General features: G+C 45.6%; 2 protein-coding genes across 6 annotated transcripts in view; one reads left to right on the top strand and one right to left on the bottom strand.

Moving 5' to 3' along the window:
- Positions 1–11,116, top strand: part of znf142 (zinc finger protein 142) — a 57,224-nt gene extending 46,108 nt beyond the window's left edge. For all 5 annotated transcript variants that reach the window (XM_063051414.1, XM_063051411.1, XM_063051412.1 and 2 more), the window contains one exon: positions 4,466–11,116. In XM_063051414.1, the coding sequence (XP_062907484.1) occupies positions 4,466–4,953 (488 nt within the window). In that variant the 3' untranslated portion in view covers positions 4,954–11,116. The remainder of the gene's footprint in view (positions 1–4,465) is intronic.
- A 451-nt stretch (positions 11,117–11,567) lies between these two features.
- obsl1a (obscurin like cytoskeletal adaptor 1a) overlaps positions 11,568–21,383 on the bottom strand; it is a 192,743-nt gene continuing 182,927 nt past the window's right edge. Inside the window, exons 32-34 of the mRNA XM_063051410.1 lie at positions 18,532–18,798; positions 17,023–17,292; positions 11,568–12,772 (exon numbers count right to left, since the gene is read on the bottom strand). Of these exons, the coding sequence (XP_062907480.1) occupies positions 12,765–12,772; positions 17,023–17,292; positions 18,532–18,798 (545 nt within the window). The 3' untranslated portion in view covers positions 11,568–12,764. The remainder of the gene's footprint in view (positions 12,773–17,022; positions 17,293–18,531; positions 18,799–21,383) is intronic.

The following is a 21,383-nucleotide window of genomic DNA, read 5'->3' as shown; positions in this document are numbered from 1 at the left end:
CACACAGGTTGGAGCAACAAGACATTTCATTTGGGTAGCCTCCAGTGTGACGGTAAATTCTCCCCTCCCTCTCCTCTCTTTTTTACATTCCGCTTTCTGGTTCCCCCTTACCTCTTCCCTTGCCTTATTATCTTCCTCTGGTGCTCCTCTTTCCCTTCCCTGCTCCTCTCAGACTCCTATACCTCTTTCACCTATCACCTCCCAGCATCTTACTTTATAGCCTCTCACCTGGTCTGACCTATCACCTTTCCCATTCTGATATGTCCATCCATGGCCTCCTCCTCCATTGCCGGGATAAGGCCACACCTAGGTTGGAGGAACAACACCTTGTATTCTGTTTGGGTAGCCTCCAACCTGATGGTATGAACATCGATTTCTCAAACTTTCGGTAATGCCTCCACCACCCGCCCCCTTCACCATTTTCCATCCCCTTCTCCCTCTCTCATGTTATTTCCTTGCCCACTCATCACCTCCTTCTGGTGCTCCACCCCCCCCCTTCTTCTTCCTTCCATGGCCTTCTGTATCTTTCACCAACCAACTTCCTAACTCTTCGCTTCAACCCTCCCCCTCCAGGTTTCACCCATCACCTGGCGTTTCTCTCTCACTTCCCCCCACCTTTAAAATCTACTCAGCTTTTTTTCTCCAGTCCTGCCGAAAGGTTTCACCCAGAATGTCGACAGTACTTTTTTCCACAGATGCTGCCTGCCTTGCTGAGTTCCTCCAGCATTTTGTTTGTGTTTCTCGATTTTCAGCATCTGCAGATTTTCTCCAGTTTGTGATCTATCACCTGCCAACTTGTACTTCTTGTCCCTTCCCTTTCCAGTCCTGATGGATGAATTTGGCCCAAAACATTGAATGTTTATTCCCCTCCATGGATGCTGTTGACCTGCTGAGGTCCATCAGGGCTTTGTGTTTGTTGCTCTCCAGTCTCAGTCTCTCTCCTCTCTCCTTGAATACCAAACAAGGCTTCCAGTTCAGAAGGAATGCACAATGATATGCAAGTTTATAAGTCATCTGATATTACGTGTAAATGACTGTAATATCACAGGTAGCAAGATTTTATGCTGTAATTGAGTGTATTTATTAATTCATTTAATCCTGTTGGTGTGGTCAGCGTGAGAATCAGGCCCTTCATCCCAACTCATTGATGTTGCCTATCTCAGCTAGTACGAACTTGCCTGGAAATTGTCATTGCTTCTGGTTACTTATATGGGATATACTTGTTCCCTGTTAAAGGTGACCTTTTTGTCCTTGGTTAGAGTGTCTGGTTAACAGTGTTGCTCTAAGAATACTACAGCACAGTACAGGCCTTTTGCGCCAACCTTTTAACCTATTCCATGATCAATGTAACCCTTCCCTCCTACACAGCTCCATTTTCTTACATACATGTGCCGAAGAGTCTCTTAAATGTTTCTAATGTATCTGTCTCTTCTAAAATCCTTGGCAGTGCATTCCAGACGTCACCACTCTGTGTTTAAAAAAAACGTACCTCTAACATCTCCCCTAAACTTTCCTCCACTCATCTCAAGATGATGTCCTCTGGTTTCTGGCAGTTACTGCCCTGGGAGAAAGCCTCCAGCTGCCCACTCTGTGCTTCTCAACATTGAATAATTACTTTGGTTCTGTCTTCACTAAGGAGGACATAAATAATCTTCCAGAAATAGTAGGGGACAGAGGGACCAGTGAGATGGAGGAACTGAGCGAAATACATGTTAGTAGGGAAGTGATGTTAGGTAAATTGAAGGGATTAAAGGCAGACAAATCCCCAGGGCCAGATGGTCTGCATCCCAGAGTACTTAAGGAAGTAGCCCAAGAAATAGTGGATGCATTAGTGATAATTTTTCAAAACTCGTTAGATTCTGGACTAGTTCCTGAGGATTGGAGGGTGGCTAATGTAACCCCACTTTTTAAAAAAGGAGGGAGAGAGAAACCAGGGAATTATAGACCGGTTAGCCTAACGTCGGTGGTGGGGAAACTGCTGGAGTCAGTTATCAAAGATGTGATAACAGCACATTTGGAAAGCGGTGAAATCATCGGACAAAGTCAGCATGGATTTGTGAAAGGAAAATCATGTCTGACGAATCTCATAGAATTTTTTGAGGATGTAACTAGTAGAGTGGATAGGGGAGAACCAGTGGATGTGGTATATTTGGATTTTCAAAAGGCTTTTGACAAGGTCCCACACAGGAGATTAGTGTGCAAACTTAAAGCACACGGTATTGGGGGTAAGGTATTGATGTGGATAGAGAATTGGTTAGCAGACAGGAAGCAAAGAGTGGGAATAAACGGGACCTTTTCAGAATGGCAGGCAGTGACTAGTGGGATACCGCAAGGCTCAGTGCTGGGACCCCAGTTGTTTACAATATATATTAATGACTTGGATGAGGGAATTAAATGCAGCATCTCCAAGTTTGCGGATGACACAAAGCTGGGTGGCAGTGTTAGCTGTGAGGAGGATGCTAAGAGGATGCAGGGTGACTTGGATAGGTTGGATGAGTGGGCAAATTCATGGCAGATGCAATTTAATGTGGATAAATGTGAAGTTATCCACTTTGGTGGCAAAAATAGGAAAACAGATTATTATCTGAATGGTGGCCGATTAGGAAAAGGGGAGGTGCAATGAGACCTGGGTGTCATTATACACCAGTCATTGAAAGTGGGCATGCAGGTACAGCAGGCAGTGAAAAAGGCGAATGGTATGCTGGCATTCATAGCAAGAGGATTCAAGTACAGGAGCAGGGAGGTACTACTGCAGTTGTACAAGGCCTTGGTGAGACCACACCTAGAGTATTGTGTACAGTTTTGGTCCCCTAATCTGAGGAAAGACATCCTTGCCATAGAGGGAGTACAAAGAAGGTTCACCAGATTGATTCCTGGGATGGCAGGACTTTCATATAAAGAAAGACTGGATGAACTAGGCTTGTACTCGTTGGAATTTAGAAGATTGAGGGGGGATCTGATTGAAACGTATAAAATTCTAAAGGGATTGGACAGGCTAGATGCAGGAAGATTGTTCCCGATGTTGGGGAAGTCCAGAACGAGGGGTCACAGTTTGAGGATAAAGGCAAAGCCTTTTAGGACTGAGATGAGGAAAAACTTCTTCACACAGGAAGTGGTGAATCTGTGGAATTCTCTGCCACAGGAAACAGTTGAGGCCAGTTCATTAGCTATATTTAAGAGGGAGTTAGATATGGCCCTTGTGGCTAGGGGGATCAGAGGGTATGGAGGGAAGGCTGGTGCAGGGTTCTGAGTTGGATGATCAGCCATGATCATAATAAATGGCGGTGCAGGCTCGAAGGGCCGAATGGCCTACTCCTGCACCTATTTTCTATGTTTTCTGTGTGTTACGTGTCTATCAAGTTGCTGCTCATCCTCCTTCATTTCAAAGAGAAAAGCTCTAGCTCACTCAACCTATCCTAAGAAATGCTCTCTAATCCAGGCAGCATCCTGGTAAATCTGCTATGTGCCTTCTCTAAAGCTTCCACATCCTTCTTATAATGAGATGACCAGAAATGAACACAATAGTTCAGTGTGTTCTGTCAGAGTTTATAAAGCAGCAATATTACCTCAGTCCCCCAGGTAATGAAGGCCAACACTTCATATGTCTTATTGACGACCCTATCAAATTGTACGGAACTTTGAAGGATCTATGGACGTGAACTCCAAGATTTCTCTATTCCCAACATTAACAAGAATCCTGCCATTAGCCTTGTATTCTGCCTTCAAATTCGACCTTCCGGAGTGAATCACTCACTTTTCTGGGTTGAACTCACCTAACTAATGAAGGGCAAAACACCCTTTTGAAGGAATGACATCATTGGCCTGAAAGAGTGCCAATTAGACTTACGGAGTTGTTAACACAAACACAAGGTCTGGCAGTATTTACAGAGGGGATGAACTGTTGATGTTTCAGGCTGAGACCCTTCAACAGGACTGGAAAAGGAGGCAAAAGCCAAAATAAGAAGGTGGGGGGGAGGGGAAGGAGTACAAGCTGGCAAGTGATAGGTGAAGCCAGATGGCGGGGAAGGTGGGTGGGTGGGGGAGAAAGGGGATAAAGTAAGAAGCTAGGAGGTGATTGGTGGAAAAGGTAAAGGACTATAGAAGGAGGAATCTGATAGGAGAGGACAGTGGACCTTGGAGAAAGAGAAGGAGCAGGGAAACCAGAGGGGAGATGAATGGCAGGGGAGAAGAGAAAGTGTGCATAAAATTGTTGCAAGGACTTGGGGGCCAATCAAAAGACCATAAGACATAGGAACAGATTAAGACATTTGACCCATCAAGTTTATTCCATCATTCCAAAATTTCCAAAAGGGAGTATCCAGGACTTAATTTGGGGAAGTCAAGACCGATGGACTGTAAGGCTGGTTTCTGTGCTGCATTTCTCTATGACTTTAAGCACCGCACTGCACGAAATTACCGGTGCTGGATGGGTGTACTCTGATAACCACCTTGTTGTTGCTTACAGGAGCCAAGCCCTACCGATGTGACCAATGCGATTATTGCACCAACCGGGCAGACGCACTGCGTACCCACAAGGAGACGCGTCACAAAGAGGCACGCAGCTTCATCTGTGAGCAGTGCGGGAAGGGCTTCAAGACCCGCTTCCTCCTCAAGACCCACCTGAAGAAGCACAGTGAGGAAAAGCCCTATGTGTGCACTGTCTGCCACCGGGGCTTCCGCTGGCAAGCTGGCCTCCGCCACCACTACCTCACCCACACCAATGAGCACCCCTTCTTCTGTCGCCACTGCAGTTACAAGGCCAAGCAGAAGTTCCAGGTGGTCAAACACATCCAGCGGCACCACCCCCTCAAAGCCACCGATGACCTCAGCGAGGGGGTGGGCAAGGTGCCGATCACCCATGCCCTGGCTGCCCGTGACTCGGGCAGTGGGGACCCCCAGCCTACCCTTCCTCCGGATCCGGTGGGCGCTGACAGTCTGGTTGCGAGCTCGTGAGCGCAGAACTGCACCCTTTGGGAGTGAAAACCACATTATCAGGCCATCTCACACTGCCTGGTCTCTGCTGATACTCTCAAGAATGATGCTTTATCGCAAGGGTGTGTGTGTGTGTGTGTGTGTGTGTGTATACATACATACACATATATACATACACACATACATACACACACATGTACTCTGCTTCAAGCCCAAAGAAAGGCGACCAGTTTCATTGGGGATATCTGCTGAGACACTGAATCTCACTGCACTGCCAGAAATGACAAACCGAGCATCTTTCGCAACACTGGACATGTGCCTTTTAGCCGAGCACTTGCACTGAATCTTCCTGAAATATGTTTTTCTGACTTGTTCCTCCACCCCCTCCCCATCACAGCACTGTGGAGCAAGTTGCAAGGGACTTCTGCATTAAAGGGAGGTCGTGACCTTCCCAAAGGGCAAGCAGCAAGTGAGGGAGACAAGATTTTACCTATGTGGGGGGGAAGATGGGATAACTGTCTGCTGGCTGAGTTTATTTCCTGTCCCACAGAGACCGCAAATGTTCACAACTCCAGCCTCTGCTAAAATCCTCTGTTCCTATTGGAAATGTTGAGGGATTCCTGCATAATGAACCCACCAGTGTAATCCAGCAATTGATGTTGCAGCTATTCACAAGACTTTATGGTGAAGTTGGGAAATATTTAAACTCCTGGTGTTGAATAAAGGCAACTGAGGAACATAAAATGGTTTTGAAATGGATGGAGCAATTTTCCTGTCCAATTTTAACTGATGTCTTCATTCCTCACCCTCAGACCACCCCATCTTTCAATTTTCACCATGCAGTGGACAAAATTTGGCAAGAGGGCAGATATATGACTGATTAAGATGGGGTCTCTTGCAACGGAGTGTTGGTTCAGAAGCTATTCCCTGTTAATGCTGAGTAGTTTTAGGGCGAGGATTTGGTTTCATTTTGACAGCTGAGCTGTCATTTACTCTTCTAATTATTAATCCACGTTCTGCTAATACGAGTAGGCATAATTTTAAGGTGATAGGACAAAGATGTGAGAGGTAAGTTGCTTACACAGAGTGTGGTGGGTGCGTGGAACACCCTGCCAGGGGTTGTGGTAGAGGAAGATACATTAGGGGCAGTTAAGAAACTTGTAGATAGGCATGTGGTAGAAAGGAAAATCTGGTGGACGGAAAGGTTCTCAGATGAACTACAAGGGCCACGTGTTCACGACCAAGGCGAGCCACCTAGTTGGAGGAAATCGGCCGTGGTCAAACCTGGAGAGGGATGGGCTCCGCCAGGTTTCAGAGGCCCAAGACATGCCGCATGATGAGCATACCAAAAAGCTGGTGCAAAGCTTGTCAGTATGGTGCCCCGACGATTCCACTAGGAGTTAAGGGCGCAAGAAGAAGAAAGAAAAATGGAGGGCTACGTGGGATCTTAGAGTAAGTTAAAAGTTCAGCACAACATTGTGGGCTGGAGGGCCTGCACTGTGTTGTTATGTTCTGTTTGCCTCTAGCACCAACCCTGGTAGGTTGTTCCACGCATCCACGGCTCTCTGTGCAAATTAACTATCCTTTCATTGGATTGGAGGTATGTACTGAGACACAACCTCAATGCATTGCCATAAGCAACATTGGGCCTGGGCCATTTAGCCAAGCACTTACTTGCAGTGAGCCCTCCTGAACCAGAGTTTTCTGAACTGCCTCTTCACCTCGCCCCACCAGGCTGTGATGTCACAAGGGCACTTCTCTCCCCCCGCACAGCCCTTAGACTTTCCTTCACATTATAAATTCTGCACTGTTTCCACCCTGTGAGAAAGTTATCATCTTGTACACCTCTAATCCTCCTTTGTTCCAGAGAAACGCCATAGCTCACTAAACCTACAAGATATGTTGTCTAATCTAGCCAGCATCCTGGTACATCTCTGCACCCTCTCTAAAGCTTTCTATAATGATGGAACCGGAACTGAACACAATACTTAAGTGTGGTCTAACTAGAGTTTTATAGAGCTACATCATTACACCTCGGCTCTTGAACTCATTTCCCCGACTACTGAAGGCCAACATATCATACCTCATTTTTAACCACCCTATCAACTTGTGCTGCAACTTTTAGCAACCTATGGATGTGAACCCTAAGTTCCTTCACACTGCCAAGATTCCTACTGTAACCCTGTATCTGACTTCAAATTTGACCTTCCAAAGTGAATCACATTTTTCGGTGTTGAATGCCACCAGCCACTTCTCAGCCCAGCTGGGCATCTCGTGGATGACCTATGATAAGTTTCTCCACTATCCACAACACCAAACTTTATGTCCTTTGCAAACTTACTAACCCAGCCTTCAACTTGCTCATCCAAGTTGTTTATAAAAAATTATCAAGAGCAGGAGTCCCATAACAGATCCCTTTCCGGAGGTTTTCCTTGATGTAACCTTGACTCTGTAGCACAACACTGGGTGTTCAGTCCAACTGGTTCTCATTGGATTTTGTTCTTCAGCGTGGCACCTCGAATTCTTCTGGCTCATCCTTTGAGTGTCCATCTAGTTTTCATCCTCAGCTGCTTTTCCTGTGCCTCTCCTCAAGATACTGACTATTGTCAGGATAAAGTGGGTTCTTAGTGCAAGTGGGTGTGTTTATCGATGGATCTGCTCTAGAGCTTATACAGAGGAAACTGCATCATACTGATATGAGGCATAGATAGAGTGGACGATAGGGGGTACAAGGTGATAAGAGGCATAGATTGAATGGATTTGATGGAGGTGTACAACATGATAAGAGGCAAAGATAGAGTGAATGTGATAGAGGTGTACAAGGTGAAAAGAGGCATAGATCAAGTGGATAGTCAGTGCCTTTTCCAAGAACAGGATGGCTAAAACGAGATGTATAATTTTAAGGTGATTGCGTAAAATAAACTTACCTCTTGACATTCCCCTCCCTATAATTTTCTCCAGAGTGGAGAGTGTGTGGTACGCCCTGCCAGGGTTGGTGGTGGTGGCAGATACATTAGGAACACTTAAGAGATTCTTACTGTATGTAGGCAGATGGATGTTAGAAAAATGGAGGGCTATGTGGGAAGGAAGAGTTAAGTTGATCTTGGAGTACGTTGAAAGGTCAGCACAATATTGTGTGACAAGGGGCCTGTACTGTGCTGTAATGGTCTGTGTTCTGTATCACGGGGTGTGGCATTAAAATAGTGCGTGGGCTGATCCTCACCATCATCCCTCCATCAACTGCCAGGCAAGACTTGGAGACGGTGCATTGGCTAGTCTGTTTGTTACTCCTCTGTCATATGCCTTCCCCCACCCAGGCCACCTAATTGTAGTTTTAGTGCCTCAATCAGCCTCTCTTACAGACTGGTTACACGGCCCACAGGCCTTGGACAGCTGAGACCACAGGAATCCCTGGAATATGATTATCCCACATCCCCAAAGTGCATAGTTGACCTCATCTGATCTACCAGACTGAAAGAGAACACTCCTTGGTGGTGATGAGAAATAAATTCTCTCTAAGCCAGCAAGTGGATAGAAACATTATCTGCATATTGCACAGAAAAGATGTCTGCAGTGCCGGTGCCTAATTCTCTTTATGCAAACATATTGAGAAATTGGGAGAAATGGGAAGTTATTCAGCCTTTTGAGTCTGTTCCAGCATTCAGTGAACTCCCGGCTGGTCTGGTTACAATCTGAGTTTTGCATTCTTGCCAGCCCTGGTCACTCTTCCACCACCCCCCCGAATCTTGATTATCAAGAGTCCACTAAACTCTAGTTTTAAGGTTACACAGGAAACGGAAGAGACTTCAGGTGCTGGAAGCTGGATCGATTGACAATCTACTCATATTTACTGAATGCTGGAACAGACTCAAAAGGCCGAATAACTCCCCATTTCTCCCAATTCCTCCCCAGCATCTGTTGGGGGGGGTGGGGGAGCAGGTTGGACGAATTGAGATTAGCTTTATTTGTCATGTGTACTTTGACACAGTACAGTGAAAGCATCATTTGCATCAACAATCAACACAGTCCGAGGATGAGCTGGGGCAGCCCACAAGTGTCACCAGGCTTCTGATACTAATGTTGCGTGCTTACAAATTACTAACCCTAACGCACAAGTCTGGAATGTGGGAGGAAACCAGAGTATCTGGAGGAAAGCCACATGGCCAAACTCCTTACAGAGAGCATCAGGAATTTAACCTGGGTCACTGGCACCGTAGAGCATTGTGCTAACCACTACATCACAGTGCTGCTGTTGAGTTGTCAATGTTTCAAGTCCTGATGCAGTGGTTTGGACTCAACATCAATAATTCCTTCTTCACCCTTCCTGCGATGCATTAGTAGGGAGGAATGGAGCTGCTGGTATACAGGCAGATGTAGTGTGTAGTGAGACTGCAAGGAAGGACAGGCAGATGATAGGTTAAAATTTCAGTCAATGGCTTGTGTTGAAGTGTAACACGGAGCAAAATTGAAAAGGGTGTGATGAATATAGGACTAAAGATGTTATATTTGAATACACATAGTATACAAAGTAAGGTAGATGATCTTGTAGTGCAGTTAGAGATTGGCAGGTATGATGGAGCAGATCAATGGTTGGAATGGCCTAATTCTGCTCCTACCTCTTATTGTCTTTCCAGTGCTCATCCAGATACCTAAAGGTTGAGAGGGTCTCAGTTTCCACCACCCTGGCAGGCAGTGTGTTCCAGATTCCAAACATCCTCAGAATTAAATGGGCGTCCTGGGAATTCAACAGGAGAAGGGGAGTAGAACTTATAATAAATACTTCACAGAAGACCATAGGACATAGGACCAGAATCAGACCATTCGGCCCATCGAGACTACTCTGCCATTCAATCATGGCTGATTTATTATGCCTCTCAATCCCATTCTCCTGCCTTCTCCCCATAACCTTTTAACGTCCTGTCTAAAAACCTATTGACCTGCACCTTAAGTATAGCCAATGACTTGGCCTCCACAGCCATCCATAGCAATAAATACCACAAACTGCTTTCAAAAAGTAGTGGTGTGTGGGTTTGGGAGACCTAGACTTTATATGCTGACGTGGATTATGTGAGCTAGATCCCTCGGTTCAAGCATACATTGGCCCCGGATAGTTCTGATACGATTGAAAGGTCCAACAAACAATAAACAGACTGTTTCCTGCTTGTTGGACCTTGGGGTCCAAGTTAATAGCTCCCTGAAAGTGACTACACAGGGTGGATAAGGCATATGGCATGCTAGCTTTTCTTAGTCAAGGCCTTGAGTTTAAAATTCAGGAAGTTATATTGCAGGTTTATAAAACTTTATCTAAGCTACATCTGCAGTATTGCATGCAGTTCAGGTCACCCCATTATAGGAAGGGTGAGATGGTGCAGAAGAGATCTACCAGGATGCTGCCTGGATTAGGGGTTGGGCAAACTTGGGTTGTTTTCTCTGGAGCAGTGGAGGCTGAGGGGAGATCTGATAGAGGTTGATAAGATTATGAAAAGCGTAGATAGAGTAGAAAGACAGTACCTTTTTTCCCTGGGTTGAAATGTCTAATATCAGAGGGCATGCCCTTAAGGTGAGAGGTGCAAGTTTACTTTTTACACAGAGAGTGGTGGAATGCGCTGCCTGGGGTGATGGTAGAGGTTTATATGTTAGAGACTTTTAAGTGACATTTAAATAGATTCATGAATGTGAGGAAAATGGAAGGATATGGACATTGTGAAGGAAGAGGGGATTCATTTAGTTGGCCGTTTGATTCCTAATTTAATTGGTTCAGCATAATGTGGGATGAAGAGCCTTTTCCTGTGCTTTACTGTTCCATGTTCAATGAGTGCCATTGGGTGGGAGGGAAGAGAATGGTGTCCTTAGTCCAAAGAGGTGGGAGAGGAAGTCTCACCACAAGTGCCAAAGTGATGGACGCTCTCGTATCTGGGAATGAAAGCGTTAATGAGATTCACTTTCTAACTGCGAATTCCCACAAGATGAATCTCAGGATGACATACGTGTTTTGAAAATCGATTTACTCCTGAGACTTTGTATGAGGACTGTTTGATGGCTATGGGCCTGTACTTGCTGGAGTTTAAAAGAATGAGGGAGGATTTGATTGAAACCTACTGAATATTGAAAGGACTAGATAGAGTGGATGTGGAAAGAATGTTTCCAATAGTAGGAGACGAACCTCAGAATACGAGGGGTGATTGATAGGTTCGTGGCCTAAGGTAGAAGGAGTCAATTTTAGAAAACCTAGCACATTTATTTTTCCTACATTTACACACTTAGTCCAGTGGTCGTGGAGCATACGGATCCCTTCTTTGTAGAAGTCGGCATCTTGGACCTCCAGAAATGGTCCACAGCAGGGGTGATTGATAGGTTCGAGGCCTAAGGTAGAAGGAGAAGCTTCAAACTTTCTGCATTTTCACTCTAGTTGAACTGCACGTGCATGTAACGAGAGCTGTATAAGTCATCTCCTTCTACCTTAGGCCATGAACTTATCAATCACCCCTGCTGTGGACCACTTCTACAAAGAAGGGATCCGTCTTCTTAGCTGGACTAAGTGTGTAATCGTAGGATGGGAGTATGTTGAAAAATAAATGTGCTAGGTTTTCTAAAATTGACTCCTTCTACCTTAGGCCATGAACCTATCAATCACCCCTTGTAAAAGGGTTTCTCTTCAGAACAGCGATTAGAAGGAATTTCTTTAGCCAGAGGTAGTGAATCTGTGGAATTCATTGCCATAGATGGCTGTCGAGGCCAAGTCATTGGATATATTTAAAGCGGAGATTGATAGACACTTGACTCATAAGGGTACGGGGAGAAGATAGGAGAATGGCGTTGAGAGGGATAATAAAAAATGAAGTGAGAATCTGGAGTGTGATTGGTGGAAAACATAAAAGACTGAAGAAGGGGGGATCTGATAGGAGAGGACAGTTGCCATGGGAAAAAGAGAATGAGGATGGGCATCAGAGAGGTGATGAACAGGTGAAAAGAAGAGAAATCAGAGGGGAACCAGAATGGGGAATGGAAAACGAGAGAAGGGGAGGCAGGAGAAATTACTGGAAGTTAGAAAAGAACCATATTTATGCTGTCAGGTTGGCGGCTACTCAGACAGAATATGAGGTGTTGCTCCTCTAACCCAAGTTTGGCATGGTAGTAGAGGAGGCATGGACCAATATGATGGAATGAGAGAGGGGTGTAGAATTGAAATGGGTGGCCAATGGGAAACTGCTTATTGTGGCAGATGGAGCAAAGGTGCTCAATGAAGCAGTCCCCCCAATCTCCATTGGGTCTCAGCAAAGTAGACAAGGCTGCACTGGGAGCACAGTACCCTCATTTGAACACTGTGGCACCAAGTACCAACACTTTTGAATAGTTTCTTGGAAGTTTCATCACCCAGGTACCCAACTTTCCAACACCCCTGCCACTGATCCCTGGACATGCCAATCCTTGCCACTCTGGCCAATCAGAAAGCAAACCAACTCTTCACATCCAATCAAAGAATGTTTACCTCCTCACTTTCAGTACTTTGCAATTTAATAAACACCTTCAAAGGAAATGAAAACAACACTCAATGCTTTCCAGTTCTCTTAATCTTCTTCCTGCGTTGAATTCATCACAGTATCCTCAGAGGTGAATTCCCAGAGATTCCATGCTGGAGGGTCGCCAGGCCCTTTATCCAGCAGGCCATGGCTATTCTGTGGAAACAGGTGACCCAAGATGTCATCCAGATGTCAAGTCAACAGCAAAGCCTAACCTGGCATGACAGAGGGAGAGGAGTCCATCCACAAGGTCCAATGATGAGCTGCAGCCAGTGCATGTGTGGGGGTTCCCCAGGTGGCCAACAACACCCTCTATTCGGCTGAAAACAGACAGAAAGAGAACTCAGTGAGGGCGGACAAGGAGACACAGGAAACTGCAGATGCTGGAATCTGGAGTAACGCACACAAACCAAGAGGAACTCAGTGGGCCAGACAGCATATACAGGGGATATGGACAGATGCCATTTCATATCAAGACCTTTCATTGGGACTATAACATGGAGGGAAATGGCCAGTATACAGTGGTGTAAGAAAGAGGTGGAGCAAGAGCTGGCTGGTGATAGATGGGTCCAAGTAAGAGGGTTGATGGGCAGATGAGGGAGTGGGAGGGGGAAAGAGTAGGAATGATGCCAGAAGACTGGAGGTGAACAGTAGAGGCACTTCAGCCCACAATGTTGTGCCAACTTTTTCACCTACTTTAAGATCAATCTAACCCCTCCCTCCTACAGAGCCCTCCAATTGTCTTTCATCCATGTGCCTATCCAGGAGTCTCTTATGAGAGGTGATTGATAAGTTCGTGGCCTAAGGTAGAAGGAGTCAATTTTAGAAAACCTAGCACATTTATTGTTCAACATAGTCCCCTCCTACATTTACACACTTAGTCCAGCGGTCATGGAGCATATGGATCCCTTCTTTGTAGAAGTTGGTGTCTTGGACCTCCAGAAGTGGTCCACAGCAGAGGTGATTGATGTTCCTAGCCTAAGGTAGAAGGAGATGAGTTATACAGCTCTTGTTACATGCACGCACAGTTCAACTCTTTGAGTGAAAATGCAGAAAGTTTGAAGTAATAACTCATGTCCTTCTACCTTAGGCCATGAACTTATCAATCACCCCTGCCATGGACGATCTTCTGGAGGTCCAAGACACTGACTTCTACAAAGAAGAGATCCGTATGCTCCATGACCGCTGGACTAAGTGTGTACATGTAGGAGGGGACTACGTTGAACAATAAATGTGCTAGGTTTTCTAAAATTGACTCCTTGTACCTTAGGCCACGAACTTACCAATCACCCTTCGTAACTGTCCCTTAAATGTATTTGCCTCTACCACCACCCTTTGAAACGTTCCATGTACTTACTGCACTGAGTAAGTATTCTACCTCTGACATTTCCCCTCTCCCCACTATACTTTCCTCCAATCACCTTTAAATTACCTGAAGTCCAACAGGTGACATCAGGAGGGAGAAACCATGAGCCAGTGCTCATCAGGGGATCAGAGGTAGAGAGGGTCAGCAACTTCAAATTCTGCTGTGTTATCGCTTCAGAGGACCCAGCAATTACAAAGAAAGCACGGCAGCACCTCTATCTACTTCCTTAAGAGTTTGCAAAGATTCTGCATGACATCTAAAACTTTGACAAACTTCTGTAGACATATAGTGGAGAGTATATTGACTAGATGCATCACAGCCTGGTATGGAAATAACGAAGCTGAGGAACAGAAAGACCTACGAAAATGTACATTGCAGCACAATCCAACACGAGTAAAGCCCACCCCACCATTGAGCACATCTACATGGAATGCCGTTACAGGAAACCAGCATCCATCACCTGGGAACCCAGTCTAACCCCACCACCCATATCATGTTCTCTTCTTGCTGCTGCCATCAAGAAGGTGGTGTGGGAGCCTCAGGTCTCTCACCACCACGTTCAGGAACTGTTACAACCCCTCAACCATCAAGCTCTTGAACTAGTCGGGATAACTTTACTCCGTTTCACTTGCCCTATCACTGAACTGTTCCAAAAACCTATGGATTCACTTTCAAGGACTCTTCGTTTCATGTTTTCAATATTTATTGCTTAGTTATTATTACCTTTTTTCTTTTGTGTTTGCACAGCTTGTTGTCTTTCGCACATTGGCTGTTTGTTGGGTGCAGTCTTTGATTCTAGTATGGTTTGTAAATTTACTGAGTATGCCCACAAAAAAATCTCAAGGTTGCATATGGACATATATGCACTTTGATAATAAATTTACTTTGAATTAAGCCCCACACTCAAACCGAATGGAGCAATCCCTCAATTTCAGCCAGTGTTCAAAAGCTAGAGCTTAGGGCTCTTACTCACCGGGGCACAGTGACTGAAACAGAACATGGAACAGAGAACAGTTCAGCACAGTACAGCCCCTTCAGGCCACAATGTTGTGACAACCTTTCAACTTACTCCAAGATCCAATCTAGCACTTGCCTCCCACACAGTTCTCCTTCAAAGAGTGACTGAGATAAAGAGTAAAAGGGTTTTGAAGGGAAACATGTGGTGACGGAAAGTTAGACAGAACAGGAACAACCTCAGAGAGGCTTTAGACTCTATGCTTCTGTGCTTTAGACTCCATGTAGGGAATCCATATTTACAAAAAAAAACAATGCATTTCAATATTAATAGAGAAGTCATATTTCAGGAAAAGTCTCCTGGGTTGGAAGGGGGAGCTTTGATGCTTCGCAATAGGAGACTGAGGAGCATTGCAGACACCCGCTGGAGCTGGGTCTACAGTGCCCAGACAGAGCACCAGCAGGGACTGCCAGACTCCGGCTGGCTCCTGGCTCTCACAGTGCGCGGAGTCTTTGCTTACCTCTGACACCTGCTGGTGGCACTGGGCACAGCACGATTTGCCGCTGCAAATTGCTTTAAATATAAGGGATTTTTACAACTGCCAAGCAAAGTTATTCCTACTGAGCTGAGCTGTAATTATAAACAAATCACCAAAATTTGACTGGTGTCTAGCTCACCTGCTGGGATGACTTTACTGCTTATTCTTTCCCCCCCCCTCTCTCTCTCCTCCACTCCAGAATTCAGAATTTCCTGGTGGCTATTTTAATTTCTATCCCTTTTCCTGTTCCAACATATCAGTCCATGGCCTTCTCCTGCCACAATGAGACCACTCTCAGAGTGAAGAAACAACATCTTATATTCTGTCTACATAGTCTCCAATCTGATGGCACGAACCTAGAATTCTTCTGGTAATTTTTCCCCCTCTCCTTCAATTGCCAACTCTGCTCTCTTATCCCTTCTCATCACATGCCTATCATATCCCCCATCCTACCCAGTACCCCTTCTCTCCTTTTCTCCCATGGTCCACTCTCCCCTTCTATCAGATTTCTTCTTCTCCAGCCCTTTGTCTTTTCCACCCATTACCTCCCAGTGACTTACTTCATCCACCCTCCCCCACCCACACCTCTAGCTTGTCCTCGTTCCCCTCCTCCCACTTTTTCATTCTGGCTTCTTTCTCCTTGCTTTCCAGTCCTGATGAAGGATCTTGGCCTGAATCGTTTTCCGTTCCATAGATGCTGCCTGACATGTTGAGTTCCTCCAGTATTTTGTGTGTGTTGATCTCTCTCTCCCCGTCTGTCTTGATCCCTCTCCCCCCCTCCCCCTGTCTCTTTCATATCTGTCTGTCTCTCTAAACTCTTGTCTATCTCTCTGTGCCCCAACTGTTTTTCTCTCTAAAACTTGTCTCTCTCACTTTGTTTTCCACTGCCAACAGATTTCTGAACACTTCTCCACTATTTTACACTCTTTTGGATATATATATATATATATATATATATATATATACACACACACATATATACATATACACATACACACACACACTTTAAAACTATTCCTTAGTGCAATTTAGTAATTTTTTCACGTACTGTACTAATGTCACAAAACAACAAGTTTCACAACATATGTCTGTGATTTTAAACTTGATTCTGACACTGAACAGGCGGGGAACAGAAAGGTGTGCATGCAGGTGGGATTAGTGTAAATGGCTTCATGGTTAGCACAGACACAGTGGGCTGAAGGGCCTGTTGCTATGTTGTATTATGAATTACTGGTCAGAATTATGTTGAGTGAGCTGGGATTTTTCTCTTTGGAGCAAAGGAGGATGAGTGGTGACTTCAGAGAGGTGTACAAAATGATAGGCGTAGATCGAGTGGACAGTCAAGGACTTTTTCCCAGGGTGGAAATGGCTAACATAAGGGGACATAATTTTAAGGTGATTGGTGGAAAGTGTTGGGAGGCGGGCGAAACGATGTCAGAGGTAGGTTTATTTAACGAAGAGTGGCAGTTACTTGGAAGCATTGCCAGGGTGGTGGTAGAGTCAGATACATTAGGGACATTCATCCATGTTTGGTAGAAAAATGGAGTGAAAGGTTAGATTGATCTTAGAGTAGATTAAAGGATTGGCATGACATTGTGTGCTGAATGGCCTGTACTGTGCTGAACTGTTCTGTGTTGTATGTTTGAAGAAAACAATGTGACATACTAAAGAGGCAGTGTGCTCGGTGTGCTCAGCTCCAGCTGACGTTTACCTTTGACGGTGAGCCGGGCACTGGACCGCGCCTTTCCCGCGGTGAACTTGACCAGCCCGCTCATCTCGGGGGAGGTCTGGCTGAGGACGAGCCTCTGGACGGTGCCACGGTTCTCCAGCCGCACCTCCTTCCCATTCTGAAGGAGCTGGCCGTTGAGGGTCCACTGCGGTGGTCTGATCACAGGCACCGACACCTCGCACTCCATCTCCGCTCTCCCCGGAGCCCTCACCTCCACATCCTCCAGGTCCTTCACCATCAAGATGGCTTGTTCTGGCGCAAGAGTTAACATAGAACTCATTCACCACTCTCTGCGTTAAAAAAAAACTTACCTCTGACATCCCCCCGTGTTTCCCTCCAATCACCTTAAAATTACGCCACCTTGTATTAGCCACTTCCACCCTGGGGAAAAGTCACTGGCTCTCCACTCAATCTATGCCTCTTATTGTCTTGTACACCTTTATCAGTCACCTCTCATCCTCCTTCGCTTGCTCAATCTATCAGGGTCATTCCAAGTGGCTGACCACATCACCCCCAATTATATAGTATAAAATCAAAGTTGAGTTGATTGTCACATACGTAAGTACCAATACCTCGCTGACAATCAACACTGGTGTGCCTCAGGGATGCAGCCTAGCCTACTGCTCTACTCTCTCTGCATTCATGACTGTGTGGCGAAGTACAACTCAAATGCCATCTATAAATTTGCTGGTGACACCACTATTATTGGCAAAATCTCAGATGGTGACGAGGAGGTGAGAACTATCTTGCGTCAGGAAGACCAAGGAATTGATTGTGGACTTCTGGTTGGGAAATTGGGACCAATTTAGAAGGCCAGCTCTTTCATGCAGAGGGGGGTAGGTACATGGATTTGAACTGCCAGAGGAAATGGTTGAGGCAGGTACAATAAAAACATTTAAAGGACACTGGGACTGCTATATGGATAGAAAATTCACAGATCGATAGTGTGTTACTTCTAGGAAGTGAAGGTATTTGTGGTTTGGAGAATCAAGCACTCAAGGGCATTGATTTAAGGTGAGCAGGCAGAGATTTAATAGAAACCTGAGGAACAACTTTTTCATCAGAGGGTGGTCAATATGTGGAATGATCTACCAGAGGAAATGGTTGACATATATGGATAAGAAAGATTTAGAAGGGGTCCACAGACCCCTTGCTAAATAGTGTTGGTACGAGGCATAAAAAAGTTTGGGAGCCCTCTAGTTTATAGGGATATGGGCCAAAAGCAACTAGTTTAGATGGCAATCTTGGTCAGCATGAAGCAGTTGGGCTGAAGGGCCCATTTTCAGCAGATTGGCTTTATGACTCTAATTCTATGCCAATTCTCCAGTTAATTTTGTTTCCATCAACTCCCTAACCAGCTCTAATTCTGCTCCCATCCCTTATGGAACAGCATCTTTTATAAGGATCATAAGACAGGAGCAGAATTAGGCCACTTAGCCCATTGAACCTGCTCCAAGCACAAGAAGGGGCAAAAGGACTTTACCGACGTACCTTCCACCAGGACCTTGGCAGACGAGATGTCATCGAAGGCGTCACAGGTGTAGGTATCCTCATCCTCAAAGCTGACATTGTGGATGACCAGCTTACGGTAGCAGTCCTCACTGCAGATCTCGTACTTGTCTGTCGGCTGGAGTTCCTCATCACCACGGTACCAGCGCACTCTGGCCCGGGGCTTGGACACTTTGCACTCCAGAATGACCTTGTGCTTCTCCAGCGCAGTCTTGTCCCGCAGCGGTTTCACAATCTTAATCGGCAGCTCTGGGGAGGAGGCAGAGACACTAAGCCTATGAAAGGATGTGCTGGCATTGAAGAGGGTCCAGAAAATGTTCCAAGAACGATCCTAGGAACTTAAGAGTTAAGTATGAGGAGCATTTGATGGCTCTAGGCCTCTATTGTCTGGAGTTTAGAAGAATAAGGAGAGATCTCATAGAAACCTACCAAATATTGAAAGACCTAAACTGAGAGGACATGGAGAGGATATTTCGAAATGTGGGGAGTCTAGGGCCAGAAGCACAGCTTCAGAATAGAGGGATGTGCCTTTAGAAGAGATGAGGTGGAATTTCTTTAGCCAAAGGCCAGTGAACCTGTGGAATTCATTGTCACCAATGGCTGTGGAGGCCAAGTTGGGTATATTTAAAGCAAAGATTGAAGGGTTCCTGATCAGTCAGGGCATCAAAGGTTATGGGGAGAATGGAGTTGATAATAAATCAGCCGCAATGGAATGGTGGAGCAGACTTGATGGGTCAAATGACCCAATTCTACTCCTATGTCTTACTTCATGGGCTGGTGCCCTCCCAAATGCAAGCAACTGTTGTCGCCAATGAACAGGATTCAGAAAACTCACACTCACACCAATTTGCTTGTGCACAAGGAGAACAGCATGGCCCCTGTCACCATGCTGTCTTGAACACAAATGCCATTTTTAAGCAAATATGATATTGACCTTGTGCAAGTTTTAATTACTTATCAATCACACTGCAGTAATACAAGTATTAATAGTGAATAGAACCTCAACCTTAAAGGCCAATAATACTTCAGAATGAGTAAAGCAACTGACCACTATTAAATGTCACCCTGTTTGCATCCTTATCTTGCCTTGGCATGCCAAATGGCTCTGATCCCCTGCTGAGTGAAGGGAAACTTCAAAGCCTTACTTGCCAGGGTTGACTGCACACTATCTGTAAACCTTTGCTTGCCGGGACATTATGTTAACCCTTACCTTGCTGCAACTTCCACACGACCACCTCTCCCCTCAACTCTGCTTGGACGAGTACCCAGATAGGAAAGGGTCAGTCAGTACAGAGGACAAGGACACCTATGGACATCATACTCAGTAATAAGTATGCCACCTTAGATACCGTTTAAGGGGACGGCCTGCAGGGGACAGCCACAGTAACTGAGTCTGGTGCTGTGGCTCAGAAGTGAAGAGACGTGAAGAGGACTGCAGTCGAGGTAGGAAATTCCATAGTTAGAAGAATAGAGATTCTGAGGACACAATAGAGACACCCGGATGGCATGTTGCCCCCCAGATGCCAGGGTCAGGGATGTCTTGGATCGGGTCTGTGGTATTCTAAAAGGGGAGGGTAAGCAGCCAGAAGTCTTGGTACCTAATGGTAGCAATGACATGGGTAGACAAGGAGAGGAGGTCCTGAAGAGAGATTTTAGGGAGCTAGGTAGGAAGCTGAAAAACAGCTGTGTGGAACGAGCTTCCAGCAGAAGTGGTTGAGGCAGGTTCGATGTTGTCATTTAAAGTTAAATCGGATAGCTATATGGACAGGAAAAGAATGGAGGGTTATGGGCTGAGTGCAGGTCGGTGGGACTAGGTGAGAGTAAGAGTTCGGCACAGACTAGAAGGGCCGAGATGGCCTGTTTCCGTGCTGTAATTGTTATATGGTTATATAGGACCGCCAGGGTATTAACCTCTGGGTTGCTGAGGTTGATAGATTTTGATTGGTCAGAGCATGAAGGGATATGGGGAGAAGGCAGGAGACTGGGGCTGAGAGGGAAATCGATCAGCTATGATGAAATGGTGGGAGCAGACTCGATGGACCAAATGGCCTAATTCTACTCCTATATCTTATGGTCTTATGGTTTAGCGAAGTATGGGCTAAATTGGCCAAGTGGGAATAGCTTAGAAAGGAATGCTGGTTGGCATGGAGAAGTTAGGCTGAAGGGACTGTTTTAATGCTGTATGACTCCATGGCACTAAAATGGAATTACACATGGATATGGATATCTCCCACTTTATCTTTAAGCTGCAGGTTTTGTTTGGGCCGAGGCTCTTCTTCAGGTGTGCTGTTTGTGCCCAGACTGTACACTGGAAGATGCCCCTTCAGAACCCCTTCCTCTTCAAGTACCTCAGGCCTGCGGGGTCCTTTCTTTAACCTTTTCCCCCCTGGAGTCCTCCAGTCCCATCCTGTCTCACACCCGAGTTTACCCTTCCTCCCCCTGTCTGGATGCTGGTCTGATGGACATCCAATCCACACTCGGTAACTGGTTTATTACGGTCACATGCACCAAGGTATAACGTAAAGCTTTTGTTTGTATTCCATCCCAAACATAATTACATCGAGATAGTAAAAAAAGAAAGCAATAACATAGAACATGGAATAATACAGGCCCTTCAGCCCACAATGTTATGTCAACCTTTTAACCTACTCCAGGATCAATCTATCTCCTCCTTAGCCCATTATTTTTCTTTCATCCATGAGGTTATTAAAGAGTCTCTTAAATGCCTGTAATGTATCTACTTGTACCACTACCCCCGGCAGCACATTCCACACACCCACCACTCTCCGTGTAAAATCCTCCAGTCACCTTAAAATTGTGCCCCTGGTATTAGC

The sequence above is a fragment of the Mobula hypostoma genome, chromosome 6, assembly GCF_963921235.1.
Source record: "Mobula hypostoma chromosome 6, sMobHyp1.1, whole genome shotgun sequence".
Lineage (NCBI taxonomy): Eukaryota > Metazoa > Chordata > Chondrichthyes > Myliobatiformes > Myliobatidae > Mobula > Mobula hypostoma.
Note: the sequence above shows the minus strand (reverse complement) of the source record. Positions and strands in the feature narration are given on the sequence as shown.